Consider the following 14,715-nt stretch of genomic DNA (forward strand, 5'->3'; position numbering starts at 1 on the left):
AAAACCCTAAAACCCTAAAACCCTAAAACCCTAAACCCTAAAAACCCTAAAACCCTAAAAACCCTAAAACCCTAAACCCTAATAAACCCTAATAAAACCCTAAAACCCTAATAAAAACCCTAAACGAACTTCGACACATCTTAGCTACCGGTGAAGGAAAAACTAAAGAGGATGTTGTTCGCGCGATGCCCACTATCGGAGCCGCAACTTTTGAATCTGCAACCCTTCTGACCGACGCTCCCAGCCGGGCAACAGATGCAACGGTCGAACTGGCCGCTTGGATTTTCGGCTCTCTGGGAAAGGTTTTCCGTGTTTCTGATGTGCATTTCGATTCCCTGACCGGCATAAGTGCAGCCTCCAATGCGCTTGCAGTCGTCGCAGTGCAGCAAATTGCTAGGATAGCTGCAAGCAAAGGTGTTCCACGTGACAAGGTGATTCCGATTGTGTCACAGTGTATACGTGGCACGGTAGGAATGCTTCTGTCGGAAATCGAGCCTGAGAATCTCCAACGTTCGTTGTCTACACCCGGTAGCATAACTGAGCAGGCTATTTCTGGCTTTGTGCACGGGCAGCTATCCGGGATACTTGGTGAGGCGGTTAACGGGGCTATAAAACGGGCATCAGACTATGAGAAATAAATGAGCGTACATCGGAAGCCTGGATGAACTCGCATAAAGTACCGTTACAATATAAACATCATTGGTACTACTACCCTGCATATTCCTTACAGTTTCTGTAGTAAACTTTAAGATGCAGTTACCTGGAAGTAGCTACCATTTCTTTCATAAACAGGTCTAGAGGAGTGGCAGACACTCGAAAGTGCTTCAGGATTACAGATTTCAAAGTAGCGGTACATATTGCCTCTGTCGCGGCCGAGAAGTCTGAGCTTTTATAATTGCGGTAGTAGGCTACGGACCAATGGACTGACCGACATTCTGGTAGCATATAGGCAAATTAATGCGGCCGTCTTCTTATGTGCCTTCTATTCTTGCAACACATAATTGGCCTCCAACGCAAATTTCTTCTATCTAATCGCCAGCGTCGTTTTACGGTACAGTACAATAGTATATTCGCAGATAATATGGCCCCGTTACTTGATAGAAAACCTAAAAACCAGCAGATAACGAGATGCCAAGGGTGTTTTTAGACCCCTTCTTTGCCTGCATGCCGAGATGCGGGGTCCAAGGACTGATCCTTGCCGCCATCCGCCTTCGGGCTCTTACCCGAACGGCGCACTCGGATAGGGGTCCGAACATGAAGGGAGTCTACGTTGTCGTTCATCCCTAGCTACTAGTAGCTGATTTGGGGCTCTCGGAAGGGGCGGGCTTCGGGATATTCCACTAAATAGGTTTGACGAAGCTTAAGGTTGTACCAGGGCAGATGGTAGGACTACCTGGAGAACATCATTGATAGGTTCGCAAATGTGCTGCAACTCAGATAGGGGTCGAATCTCTAGCAGATTCCGAACTGAAGCACACGGCCAGGTTATGTAAGTAATGCACTGGTTCAAATACGAGCACCGATGAAGTTCTCCTTAGCTGCCCTGCTCCAAAGCCGCGGCAACGGACCATCCAAGCCATACAAAGGATCTAGTGGCGGAATTGAGACATTCTCGCTCTGGCGCATAAGTGAGGTAGTCTCTTCCGGTGACTTCAGCCCGTAGTTCATATCGAAGCGATGACCGGTCGCCTCCAAGATGCCCTGAGCATATAATTGTTAACTCTTTCCGGGGAAACTTATCTGGTGGTGGCACTCACATTAGGATACAGACCGATAAACTCGTAGTCGTCCCATGAATCTAGCGATGCATGGCATATTCCCGCCTAAGGCAGTTTGTAAGAGCCCCTGTCAGAAACATCGCGTTTACTTTGGATAAAATACCCACCGGCAGCACAAAGACATCCCCTTTCTGAACCGTCAATTTCATTCCGTAAGGATGGCCTTGCTCATCGACCTCAGGGTCCTTAGGCCCAACACCAAGTAGATAGTTGGACCCTCCTTTAATGATACCGTAGCACTCGTGGCACTGTGTGTGAAAGTGAGGGACCTTGTAGGTCTTCCACTGGCCTCCTTGAATCCAGCCATTAGGTTCGATGATATTAAGGATATTTCGCGGGCTTGTATCAGATAAAGCATTGCGGTAGACGAGGATGGGAAGCTTGCTATTTGGGACATAAGGAGTGGGAGGCAGAAAGTATTGCTCCGGCTCGACCCGTTCTAACGACATCTCTGCAAGGGGAGATTGGACGTGACTTGGTGAACGAATGGCTAGGTTGTATCTTGCTCAGTTGGAAGTAATTATAGGCATACGGCAGCACTTCCGATTCTGAACACAACAGTCGGAAGTCTTTATGATACCTATATTTCGTTCCGCTCCCGACTCTTGTCTCTTTCCGATTTAGTCGGATCTAGTCCGAAAATAATACCCACCAGATTCTTGGAAGTCTGAGCCGGACCCCTACCCGAGTTCCGGCTCTTCATCTCACTCGAAGCTGATCTTCTGTTGAGTAAGTTCAACTATATTGATACATAAATACCACCACCACTAATGAAAATGTTTTCTATCACAATTAGTAAGAATACGGTAACTTGTCTTGTTTCCCTTCTACCACCGTTAGAAGGAAAGCACTATACCTGTCAGTTATCAGACTATGGCTCCTTTGATGGCTGACAATGAAGACGTCAAGGCGACGAGCGCCACCCCCTCACTACCCAATAATGTCAGTGGCACCAGTCAAGAGCGGCATCGATACTTCAGTCCTTATATATCAGAGCGAGCGGTCGATAAGCCACGTCCTCTCAAAGTCATATACATCGGCGCCGGTATCTCAGGAATTTTAGCTGCCATCAAATTCCGCCAAGCTGTGCCTAATCTAGATTTGACGATCTACGAGAAGAACCCTGAGCTCGGAGGAACCTGGTACGAGAACAACTATCCTGGTTGCGCTTGTGGTAGGACGACGCTGCTCTTTCCTCCACCCTCCAGTCATGTGAACAGTAATATTGACTTGTTCTACTAGATGTGCCATCCCACAGCTACCAGTTGAGCTTCGAATCATGGACGGGATGGAGCCATTTCTTCTCTGGTGCTGATGAGATATTGGAATACTGGAAGCGAGTGGCGCAGAAGTATGACGTGCGAAAGGATATCAAATTCGAAAACCGATGTGTGGGCGCTCGCTGGAATGACGCGGTAGGAAAGTGGTTCGTGCAGATCTTGGACGAGACGGATCCGAATGGACGGACATTTGAGGATTCTGCGGACGTACTCATGACTGGTACTGGGATGCTGAATGAATGGAGGTGGCCTGCCATTCCGGGATTGCATAAGTTCAAGGGCAAGGTGTTGCATAGCGCCTCTTGGGATAGGAGGTATGACACTGGGGTATGGAAATCTGACAGCCATCTTGCTGCGTTCTATATTGACTTGCAGTATAGGGTAAGCGGGTTGCCGTCATTGGTGCTGGTAGCAGTGGCATACAAATCGTACCTGCCCTTGTGGACAAGGTCAAGCAGATGGACCACTACGTCCGCGGCAAAACTTGGATTTCGAACCAGCACGGCGGTGATCGCTTAGCATCACGCACCAATGGAAAAGGAGGAAACTTCGCCTATACTGATGAGGAAAAGAGGTCCTGGCAGGCTGACCCGGTATCATACATTCAGTACCGCAAGGAGCTTGAACTGGAGATGCAGACACTCTACGCCAAATCACAGAAGGGGAGCGATCTTCAAAAACTAGCCAAGATCAATTATCAAGCTGACATGAAGCGCCGACTGACGGAGCGGCCTGACCTTTTCACAGTGCTACTGCCTGATTTCCCACCTCTCTGCAAGCGCCTTACACCTGGCCCGGGTTACCTGGAAGCTCTCACTTCGCCCAAGGTAAACGTCATTACAGCGCCTATCACTGCAATTGACGAAACTAGTATTATAACTGCCTGTGGCACCCATCGCACCGTTGATGTTATCGTCTGTGCCACTGGCTTCCACATCGGGTCCGGGTTCCCCATAATTGGACGTGACGGGGTCAACCTCCGCGAGAAGTATAGTCAACGTGCTCGTAGCTACCTTGGTCTAGCTACTGACGGGTTCCCAAATTTCTTTCAGTCCTTGGGGCCTAATTCGTTTCAGGGTGCTGGCAATCTCCTGATCATGCTTGAGCAGGTTCATACCTACGTGGGACAGGTCCTTTCCCGGATGGCTTATGATAATATTGGCTTGGTGGAACCGAAGAAGACACAAGTTGACGCATTTACGAAACTATGTGAGGACTATTTCCAACGAACGGTCTACAGTGAAGACTGCGCAAGCTGGTACAAGACCTCGCCGCTGGGAGCCTCTGATGAAGAGCGAAATCGCGGTCGGGTAACCGCCTTGTGGCCGGGAAGCAGCTTGCATTATATCAAAACATTGGAGAAAGTGAGGTGGGAGGACTTTGCGCTACAACCGTATGACGGTAACATTTTTGGTTGGTTTGGGAATGGCTGGACTGTTGCTGAACAGCAACAGCAGATTGATGCAGCGGCGATCACGTCGTATTTAGATCATACGGATTTTGTGGATGATGTAGAGATCAGATAGGAGATTCAAAGTACAGTTTCCATTGTTCGAACAGTTTCCATTGTTCGAACAGGTGTATTCCAATCATTTTATGTGGCTGCTCAGTTCGTTATCCACGGCATTGGTCGGGAAGTCTACCCAGTCCAGAATATTATCTTCGTTCAATAAATCCACCACCTCGAGTAACTGAGAAGGCGTCATGTCCTCTGCCCAATGTGAGGGCAACGCTTCCCCTAATGTCACATCCTCACCCGGCTGTATCTCAGAGGCTCCACTGTGGAGATTCAAACCCTCCTCGAGTTGTGCAGCGATTTGCGAAGATAATGCCATAGACGGTGCTGATTTCAATTTAAGGCAAAGACTGTGTATGTCGGCGAGCTCCCTCTTGTTACTGGCTGCTATCAAGTTTCCTTCGTTTTCTATGTGGTCTAGGAGAGCTGACAGTGCCTTGAAAACTGATGAAGGGCTCTCGATAAGGTTTGGGCAGACTAATGTGGCCATCGTCACAACGAGTCCGGCAGACACTGCGCTTTCTAAGTCAAACGGTAAAAAGCACTCTATTCAAACGGTCAGATTGAATCGCGTGCATGAGCATAGATATACCAACCTAGCAAAGTCTGATCGCACAGTGCATTTAGTATACACACTGTATTTTTCGCCGATTCGAGGCAAATCTGGAGGAGAATTTGGATGGGTGTGGGCACCGCAACATTGAGGATCCCTGAACTGACACTTGTCTCGACTAGTCCAAACAAGAAAGGGCGGATTGCAAGCATTATACACTGCCAAATGGATTAGTATCATACGCATCCAGGCGGCAAGTGGACTTAACTGACTTGATGATAAAGAAGGTGTAAATACCCCGATACTCTCGATATGCCACTGCGGGACTCTTGATTAGGAAGTGGGAATTTCTCACGAAGGTCAGATGCCACGTCCGCCACTTGCTGCAAAACATCTTGTGTTGCTTTCACCAGAGTCGAGTTCAGATCGCCATTTTCTCGATATATAGCTATTATCATCCTTAGAAGTCTTGTGCGATGACAGAAGAGGGGAAAAGGCCTACCGTTCACTACGTTGCTCAGCGCCTGTGAAAGTTTGACATGAATGGCTACAGTCGCAGTCTTGGTCTCTGATCCTTGGTATTGGGGCAAGAAGGCACTGATATTATTGTCACTGAAGCCGCAAGGGACGCCCATCAGAACTGACAATTGACGTTCGAGAACGTATACTGTCCACCAGACATTCTGGTATCGCAAAAGGTCTTTGTTACTGGAGATACTCGAAATATTCGTGTGAAAGCCATGCACTTGCAACATCCGTAGTGCCTGGCCGATCTATAGCAACGTCAAGTTAGATCCATCGTGATTAATCAACCCATATTATAGATATCTCAGAATTAGGATGACCTACCAAGTTATGTGCCGAGGTTCTCCAATCGATTGACTGCATGTATAAGGCCATTGAGCAAAGAAGCTCTGCCGAAGTGCATGGATCTTTCCAGAAAAAGCTATAATCTGGGAGCATCATAAAAGCAGTTGTAAAGTATTCCGCACCGGGAGGATTTACCCCATTAGCTCGGGCCCCAACGAATGCTTTACCAAGGGCTATGAGCACAAGGAAGTGGATAAACCATAAGGACTCAGTATGGATATCCTGCTTGGGTTCTTCATAGAATTGTTGTAGCTGAATCATGAATGACTCTTCGTCAAACAAGTGAAAGACCTGCCCAGTATGGAACTTCGTCGTATTTATTAAAAACACGGCTTGATCCAGGGTCGGCAAGCGTCGGATATCAGGAACCACTGGACTGCGCAAGCCATCCCATTTGAGGATGTAGGTCATTGAATCAATATGATGAGCAGCAGTAGGATAAGGACACTTATACAAAGCTTGATGTGTTAGATGCAGGAGGCGTATGGTAAGAGACCAATTTGATGTATGACCGAGGAAATCTGTGGGGTTTCATCGTTATGAAAGGCTCGAAAGAGGGTTGGTAACATTGACTTACGCGGCCGTCCAGCACCATCCGTAATATATTTGGGTGGTCCACACGCCAGAGTATTAATTAATGCGGCTTCGTCCCCTTGAATTGAATCTCTGGGCTCATCCACCATACCCAGTGGTGATTCCGTTTCAGTCGGTGGACTCAAGTTTTCCAACATGTTCGGCGTCAGTTTCGCATAGGCGGACAGCTGTTGTTGCAAAGCGCCATTTCTCTCCTCAAGCTCTAGGTTCCTTTGTTTTAGCTCGGAGAGATGTTTCTTTGTAATGTATACTTTTGCTTCCTCCCCTTCAAATTTGCAGTTAACCTTACGCTGGAGACAATTGTTGCAGGGACAGATGCCGGAACACTTGATTTTGTGCTGCCGACATCGCGAGCAACTGTTTCCTGTTAGTGTAGCCGGTTTAGTATGCAGAGGAATCACTCACGCATTGACCACTCTTTTCTTTTCTGTGACCCTGCCCATCTTGTCAGCGAGATTGCCAGTAATTACATGCAAGAAAGGGGGTGAGTCGTGCCCATGAAGAACAACTTATGACTCGCATACACAATGTCCCCCCAGAACCCCGCATTTCATGCGATTAGTCATTATCTGGCTAAAGCTCGCGTATCTACAACCACCCGTTGATTACCAGTTATCCTGATCCAACCATGTTTGTCTTGTTAAAACGCTTATCACTTGCGGAGAACCTCGGACCCCTATCCGAAAGGAGTCTTGTCACTCTTCACGATCGGGAAGCATGAATGAGTGGTCCATTTCCTTACTATCTAGAGGTGTATCTGCCTACGCCTTGTATTACCATCTAAAATCGCGTGGCGACATCTTATTTTCAGACCTTTCTGTAATGAAGGGGCCTTGGCCCACTCAAGAAGATAAGTGAATGTACGGATATGGGGACTTGCCGATTATTGTAGAGAGCATTGTCACTCCCATCCTTTCTGGCAATTTTAATTTTTACCTGTCTTTGTTTTGTTTACGAAGGATATAATATCGAATTCATTCATCTCGAGAATATGTATCGGAGCGACCGTTGCTAATATTAGAAGGTTCGGTACATGGGCCCGAAGTGTGATGTCCTACTGTGGTATTAGTATGATATACATACACTACATGTTCAAAAGTCTCGGGCACCCGCCTCCCGCCCTACCAAATAACTCTATTCATACTCAATAATTCTACCAGGCCTCTCTATATACAGAGGATCTTTGGTATCAATCTTTATAAGAGTGAATGTAATGAGATAGTGTCAAGGATATATCTTTATCGCGAAATACAAATGTAGGGTTGTATTTCCTTAAAGTATTGTTGCTAACTATCCTATTCTCTGCTCGCGAATAGAGTATTATTCTCAGGTAGCTCGTGGGTCACGTGATTGTCTATGCTAGCCAAGCCTCGCGACCGGACTGATACCAGTATTGACATTCTTCGCGATATGGAGGATCGCGAGGGTTGTAGGAATATACATCTTACAACTTTGGAGCTTATTTTTAAATTATCAGCAAATTATTAAAAACATATATTGATAAGTAGCGTAGTCAAGGTTATAAGAGCCATCTAAATTAGACAGAGATTTAAATCATAAATAATTAAATTGGTATTGTTCTGTATAATGAATTATTGAATCATAAGACATTAGATTAACTAGCTAGTTTGCCTGGAAACATCTTTACTTCTAGTTTGAAAAGAATAACAGAGCGTGCGCCAGGCGTAGGCTCACGGGAATAGAGTAATAGCCTCAATTTATACTTATTTCTGCACTGAAAGATCTCATCTTAATAGTATAGTGGTTGGTTGAAGGTGTTGAAATTTTTGACACGTAAGACACGGGAGCGAGATGTCCCGAGACTTTTAGACACCTATTATATCAAATGTTAATTTTACATACAACCGCTACTGTGAATGCGACGCAGATGCGACCCTACTTTCCTGCACCGTCCAGGTGCAATTCAAGGTCTAGAATACATCTGGCAAAAGGTGTAAGTTGGTAAGAGTAGCCGAGAATGATGAACTGCTTGTTGGCCAGAGTCCTATATATTGCACTCCAATTATCGGTAGAATACATACGACCACAGGGTACTTAAGCCACACGCCGGGAGGTTAGTAGTTGGGTGGGTGACCTACGGCGGTTAATAGCAGCCATCGGGCAAATGCAATTTTTTGGTGTTTACTGCCGGCAGAATTAGTATATAGCTGATTAGATCATGTAGCTTATCTAACATACCTATACCTATCTATATAAAGCTATATATACACTATTAGATAACTTACTTAGCTTTACTATACATATAGCTACTAGTTCTGAGCAGTAATTTCAAAGGCTGATATAAAATCAAATAAAATAAATAAAAAGATATTCTTTTTTTTTTCAAAAAAAAAAAAAAAAAAAAAAAAAAAACTAGTATTAAAATCCTGAATGCTAGGTTTATATTATACTCAAATATCAAAATCTAGTACCAGTTTTGTGGTGTAACCAATACCTGGATTTTTCCATAATAGAAATATATCTATTTATGTATCAATCCCATAAACCCCCAAATCCTCCTCCATTCCCACCAAAGCAAATACTGCACTCTCCCTCCCCCCGAACACCCTCAACTTTCTCACCCCCCTGAACCCCAGCCCACTCTTCTCCAACACCCTCCGACTACGCATATTGCCCGGCGCACAAAACCCAAACACCCCCTGCACGTTCCACTCGCGTTGCACGTAGGAAATGACCGCCTTCGCTGCCTCAGTCGCGTATCCTCGCCCTTGGTGCTCTGGAAGAATAGCGAATCCCACATCTGGTACAGAGTAGCAATTTGGCGGATCGCCTTGCATGAGGCTTATGGTGCCAATCGGGAGGGTGTTTTGAAGAGGTGAGTTGGAGGTGGGCCTGAGGTTGACGAGGAGGAGGCCGAATCCTTTGCGGGTGTATTGGGGAATGATCCGGGTCTGAATGAAGGTCTGGGCGGAATGGCTGTCTGTGATGGAGGTTTTGCCGTTGGTGGCGATGAAGTCGGGGGTGTTCCAGAGGTGAGCGAGGAAGGCGCTGTGGGATGGGCTGGTCGGGTCAAAGTAGGTGATGTCAAGGCGGGCGGTGGAGATGGCGAAGTTGGTTGGCGGGTTGGATGTGCTGGTCATCATGGCGGTGATTGCGATGGTCCAGTTTGTATAGTAAATGGCCAAGGTGAGGCTACATAAATATAGGAAGCTTCTAGACTCGTGGTGTTATCAGTAGTAGGTTGTTAGAAATCCCTTGGTTCTTTAGGATCTAATTTTCAAGGATACTAAGAAGGATGCTGGATTGATTAGGAGACGTGTCTAATAAGGATGGCAAGTTGCACGGTTAGCAGCGGACCCTGGAGTAACCCCGTTCTTATCAGATGATAAGGTCTGACGATTACCGCGGATAAGCCAGATATCGGTGGAATCTAAAAAATCAACTAATGCCGTTATTGTGGTCTGCGGATGATTACATATAATTCGGAGTAATCGATTCTAGACAGCAGAATCCCCCAGTTAATGATATGGAATTCTCCCAGAGCCGTTTTCAGCACCAATGCCACCTCACTAATTATTAAAGATTGACAAATAAGATTATAATAACTATTTGATTCTTTCTAACTAGGTGGCTCAGAGAAGCAGTTGAAATACAGACTTTTAGATCACGTGACCGTGGCTACATAGTAATCTACTAGACAGGCTACTCCCGATGACCGTCCTCAATGGCCACAAGATAACGATCATTGTAGTTCCCCAAGTTTTGCCGGTGTTTCAACTGAACGATATGAGGAGAACTCAAAGGACAAAAGAGGGTTCAGATGGGAGAAGGCCTGGTTTGTCCATAATGTCGGAAGGACGCGGCTCAGACGAATGCAAGAATGCAATATGGATAACTTGACCGGGGTACAACACACATGAGGACTGTCTGTATGTAACCCCGGCTAAAATCTGGGAGAAAAGGGGGAAATGCGACCTATGAATCCAATACGTGGTAGCACAACGATAACCCACTCAAAGAGTTAGTTTCTTTGCGCGTCTAGTGTTGGCCACATTGGAATGTTTGTCTTCTATGACCTGCTGGTTCTTTGCTGGCATTTCTCTCCAGTGAATTTTTTCCATCTACTGTACCGCCACCAAAGGTTCCGCTGGAAGGCCATGTCCGACAGCGTTTATCTTCCAACAATCAGGGACAAGTGATGGTGCCACTGTGCGACTGAATTGTCAATATTGATCTTCAGGTAAGCCCCTACACTGACTCTCATTCAGTATCAAGATTGATGGTTGTGTACAGTGGTATAGCATGATCTAGGTCTGCTATCCACAGAATTTGCCGGTAGCCTACCTTATCTTCGACGCAATCCATGCTCATGATCAATCACCCATATTGCATAGTGATGTACGACACAGGATAGACAGACCCAGTCCTTCCGGCGAGGAATTGCGTGGGCTGCGGTAGTAATATCCTCTTTCAAACAGCAAAATTTCGAACCTTCTTCCGGCAGCTCGATGTGAAACTCGTGGGAGATTACAGCACTGGTGCTACGGCGGTGTCCTTGCGCAAGTAAGAAATTGTCAGTTGCACGGTAACCTGTGAGACCGCCTGTCTAGCAGAGCTTACCTCGTCGGGATTATATATCATTTGCATTATTGACTTCCCAGAGGTGTTCCGAATTACACGCATGCACATCATTATAGGGATGAGAGTTGCGCCACAGTCTGCGGTTAACGGGGTTCCTACATTCTGGTCATGGTATTATAGCGGACAGCTAGCCGAGATAGGCTTTTTCCTTCTACTTCATCCTAGGCTCAGAGTACCGGGCTGAGCTGACCTTGGGTGAAGCGGATGGGTCCAAGGTGATCGGTGATATTAAATGGACCGACCTCAGTCGTAATGCGAGCATCCCCTCTCCAGATACGGTTTGGACTTCGTGAGTCTCGACATCAACAGGCGGCATGCCCTCGCGACTGGCAACTACGCCACTGGGGTCGGGATGGCCTGCCCACACCATTTGCTGCTGGTCTAATTTCCTCAGTACAGGAACGGCCTTTCTTCAGACACCTAATGCGCACTTCCGCGAGGTTTTTCCATCTAGGCGAGTAATCGGGGAAGCCAGGAATCCGTCAAGTAGAATTTACGAGACCCACGGAGCCTTTTGAGGATCCAGAGCGAGAAACGCGTGCCGTGTGGCTTGTGAGATCTCCCTTACTGAAAGCATATTATATCATCTGGAATGGCCTGGATCTTCGGGTGGTATTCTTGCCACAGCGGTGGCACCTTTCGTCTCTTAGACGACTACTGGGATACGCTGGCCGTGCCGATTACACTACAATTATTGAGATTACCATATCAACGATACAATATGTATGACCTTCCGGGTACACATATGTAATCAGTAACCCACTGGGTGCTGCGAGTTGGTATATCCTGGACCAGAAAGAGTCTGCACTAATAGGACGGATGACTATAAATAGGTGTCGGTCGTCGAAAGTTGCATCACTTTCCGAGGTTCAAAAACTGGTTACACAGCAGGTAAACAAGAAACCAACTGCTGCGGAAGCTGTAACGCAAGGGGAGACCCAGCCTTATCTCGTGCAGTCCGAGATGCATACGCGACTTCCGGCGGTGTGAAGATTGCCATGTTATTGGGGATGAGATGTCACATTCCGCCATCGCAAAATTTTCTTCCTGTTGGGTAGTAGCTTACCTAAGTTAACACGTAGTGATTGGATGGACCCATAGAGCATGAGGTGAAAGATAAGAAGTAGAGAAGTAAGACGGAACCGTAAGGAGTGTCATCCCACGGTATTGGGTATTCTCTTGAATGTTTCTAGGCTCGGCTGCTTGAAGTGGAGCACACATACTAGTCATCATGAGTGTGAAAGAATACGAAAAGTCTCAATTCAAAATATATCTCTGATTAGCTTAATATGCCTTTGATGGCTCATGAAAGTTGAAGGTTTTTCCCAAGTAATATATACGGTAAGGTACCGTCTCGTAATCACTCACCGGTAGTCGCAACTGATGGCCGCGGTGGTGGAAGCGTGGCCAGGCCCTAAGATCCGACTGGACAAAGATCTCCCGTCAGCATCCCTGCATCTCCTGCTGCTTAGTGCGCTGATCTATCTGTGACGTGTCCAGCAAAAGGGTTGTTAGTACGTCACAAAGAACAGCACCCGAAAGTAAGATTACATTTAGAATCGGTCATACTTCGATTAACCGGAAAAGTCAACAAGTCCCAAGCATATATCTCCGGGCAAGATAAAAACAAGGAGGGCACAAAAAACGGTTTCATGATGAAACCTTCAACAACCACGATATTGACATCTGGGTATGTGCTACAGAGGCCTAACATCGAGAGTACACGGATACCAGCGAAAGAAAAGGAAAAAAAAAGTTCGATCGGCAAGGAAGTGTGGAGATGATCTGTTGTCAATTCGCGCCCCGCTGGATCGACATACGCTTGCGGCTCATGGGTTCGATAGGGATTTGATCTCTCATTTTCTAGTGCGCCCTTAAGCCAAAGCAATCGCAGAGAGATTTAGTCCGGTACTAGTGACTATGCCTTAAGACTACAAAGAACAAATACAAAGAACCAAAAAAATCCCCACAAAATAAGCAGTTCTATTTTCAATTATCATCACTCGTAGACTAAAAGCAAGCGTGTGCATGATCCCGAAATGAATTTGATGATCAGACGTAGAGAAGCGCCAAAGCAGCACCAATCAGAGCCACAAGCCCTTGAGGAGCGTTGAATGTAGATGAAGCCGCGCCGGTAGATAGCTGAGCGGTAGTCGTGGCGGCAGTGCTGTTCGACCCCGAGGTAGAAGACGCGGACGTGGCGAGCGTAGTACCCGTAGAAGAGGATGAAGACGTGGAGGTAGACGTAGTCGATCCTGTAGAGAAATCACACTTCGGTCAGTGAGGTCGCCGTGCCACAATAACGAAAAGACATCTTGCCTGAAGATGAAGATAGATGACTGCTCGACGAGGTAGTTGTCGAAGACACCGCAGTCGTAGGGGTGACTGTGGTGGATTCGGTCTCACTGGATGTCGAAGAGGAGGAGGTAGAAGAAGAGGAAGAGGAAGAGGGTGTAGTGGAAGTGGAAGAAGATGACGAGGAAGTAGTACCATCGTTTGAAGCACCCTTTTCGACAGTAAAAGTCGGGCTCACAGCGAGCTCGCCCGACGAGTCGATGATCTCGATTTCATAGTCAGACCTAGGATGGAAAATAGGAAGTTAATAGTGTTCCCACTTCCAACTGTCGGTGATTTCACACGGTCTAGGGTACGCACCCGTTGGAAATGCTAGGGTTGGGCTGGGTAGTGTACTCCCCAGTGGAAGTCTTTACGTTGTCCGCCAGCTTGGTTTGGAAGGATCCGTCCTGGGTGCGCAAGATGATGCTGATCACCGACGGATCGTTGGCATCGCTGGTGAACTTGATGGTTTTGGGAGTGGAGAAATCCCATTCAGTGCCTGAGGTGGGCTCGGTGATGGTGATGGCCAAAGCCGAAGAGATGAGGCTTAGTGAGGCGGCGGTGATAGTGAAGCGCATGTTGATAAATTTCTGAATCACTACTGCAGAGGATACTAGTAGCTAGGAAGTAGTAGTGTCATATCCCCTACCGGGATATTTGCCTGCTATATATATATATAACGTCTTTGAGAAGGGTTCCCTTTGACGGGATCGTATAACGACACCGGGTATACTTCTCTGTACTGAATCACTCAGCAGCCTTTGGCTGAAGCCCAACAGATCGAGACCAGGCTGATTGTCTAGACCGCACACTGAACCAGCAATACGAGATGATCACCAGTATGGGCTGAGCCTCTCGCGGGAAGAGCAAAAAAAAAGGGACCTCATAGTGTAATCCGAGACATTTCCACGTAGAGTGACAGCAATCGGGCATGACCGGGATGTATGTCTCTGAAGCAGTGATCTGTCATGGTGTGCTGGATATATCACAATATCGGACCAATGGGATGCTCAGATACGACTGGCTGTGGGTGCGAAATTTGCCTGACAGATAAAGACGCGAGCTGGGAAAGCAAGTTGAAGCCATCTCGTGTCAGCGCAAGGTTGGCACTAGGAGGGATTGGCTGCAAGACGGAAGAGCCGATAAGGGTTTTGGGAAATCGAGGCTGTTAAAGATCCGTACTTC

General features: G+C 46.8%; 6 protein-coding genes across 6 annotated transcripts; 2 read left to right on the forward strand and 4 right to left on the reverse strand.

Annotated features, from left to right (window-relative positions):
- Positions 1-185: 185 nt before the first annotated feature.
- On the forward strand, positions 186-638 carry AKAW2_60001S (pyrroline-5-carboxylate reductase family protein; the record flags this gene model as incomplete). Its single annotated transcript, XM_041692077.1, has 1 exon — positions 186-638. The coding sequence occupies one exon, from the start codon at positions 186-188 to the stop codon at positions 636-638; it is 453 nt and encodes a 150-aa protein (XP_041545499.1).
- An 868-nt stretch (positions 639-1,506) lies between these two features.
- Positions 1,507-2,227, reverse strand: AKAW2_60002A (cupin domain-containing protein; the record flags this gene model as incomplete). The annotated part of the gene is made up of 3 exons (XM_041692079.1): positions 1,507-1,701; positions 1,758-1,823; positions 1,886-2,227. 3 exons carry the CDS (start codon positions 2,225-2,227, stop codon positions 1,507-1,509), a joined length of 603 nt encoding a protein of 200 aa, XP_041545500.1.
- Positions 2,228-2,651: 424 nt separating this feature from the next.
- On the forward strand, positions 2,652-4,584 carry AKAW2_60003S (flavin-containing monooxygenase; the record flags this gene model as incomplete). The annotated part of the gene is made up of 3 exons (XM_041692080.1): positions 2,652-2,952; positions 3,021-3,385; positions 3,439-4,584. 3 exons carry the CDS (start codon positions 2,652-2,654, stop codon positions 4,582-4,584), a joined length of 1,812 nt encoding a protein of 603 aa, XP_041545501.1.
- Positions 4,585-4,647: 63 nt separating this feature from the next.
- AKAW2_60004A (Zn(II)2Cys6 transcription factor) lies at positions 4,648-7,034 on the reverse strand (the record flags this gene model as incomplete). Its single annotated transcript, XM_041692081.1, has 7 exons — positions 4,648-5,120; positions 5,171-5,345; positions 5,400-5,575; positions 5,630-5,900; positions 5,977-6,518; positions 6,575-6,948; positions 6,997-7,034. The coding sequence occupies 7 exons, from the start codon at positions 7,032-7,034 to the stop codon at positions 4,648-4,650; spliced, it is 2,049 nt and encodes a 682-aa protein (XP_041545502.1).
- A 2,043-nt stretch (positions 7,035-9,077) lies between these two features.
- Positions 9,078-9,695, reverse strand: AKAW2_60005A (GNAT family N-acetyltransferase; the record flags this gene model as incomplete). Its single annotated transcript, XM_041692082.1, has 1 exon — positions 9,078-9,695. One exon carries the CDS (start codon positions 9,693-9,695, stop codon positions 9,078-9,080), a length of 618 nt encoding a protein of 205 aa, XP_041545503.1.
- A 3,550-nt stretch (positions 9,696-13,245) lies between these two features.
- AKAW2_60006A (GPI anchored serine-threonine rich family protein) lies at positions 13,246-14,108 on the reverse strand (the record flags this gene model as incomplete). The annotated part of the gene is made up of 3 exons (XM_041692083.1): positions 13,246-13,448; positions 13,684-13,772; positions 13,849-14,108. 3 exons carry the CDS (start codon positions 14,106-14,108, stop codon positions 13,246-13,248), a joined length of 552 nt encoding a protein of 183 aa, XP_041545504.1.
- Between the last annotated feature and the right edge of the window lie 607 nt (positions 14,109-14,715).

This window comes from Aspergillus luchuensis, chromosome 6 (genome assembly GCF_016861625.1).
Source record: "Aspergillus luchuensis IFO 4308 DNA, chromosome 6, nearly complete sequence".
NCBI lineage: Eukaryota > Fungi > Ascomycota > Eurotiomycetes > Eurotiales > Aspergillaceae > Aspergillus > Aspergillus luchuensis.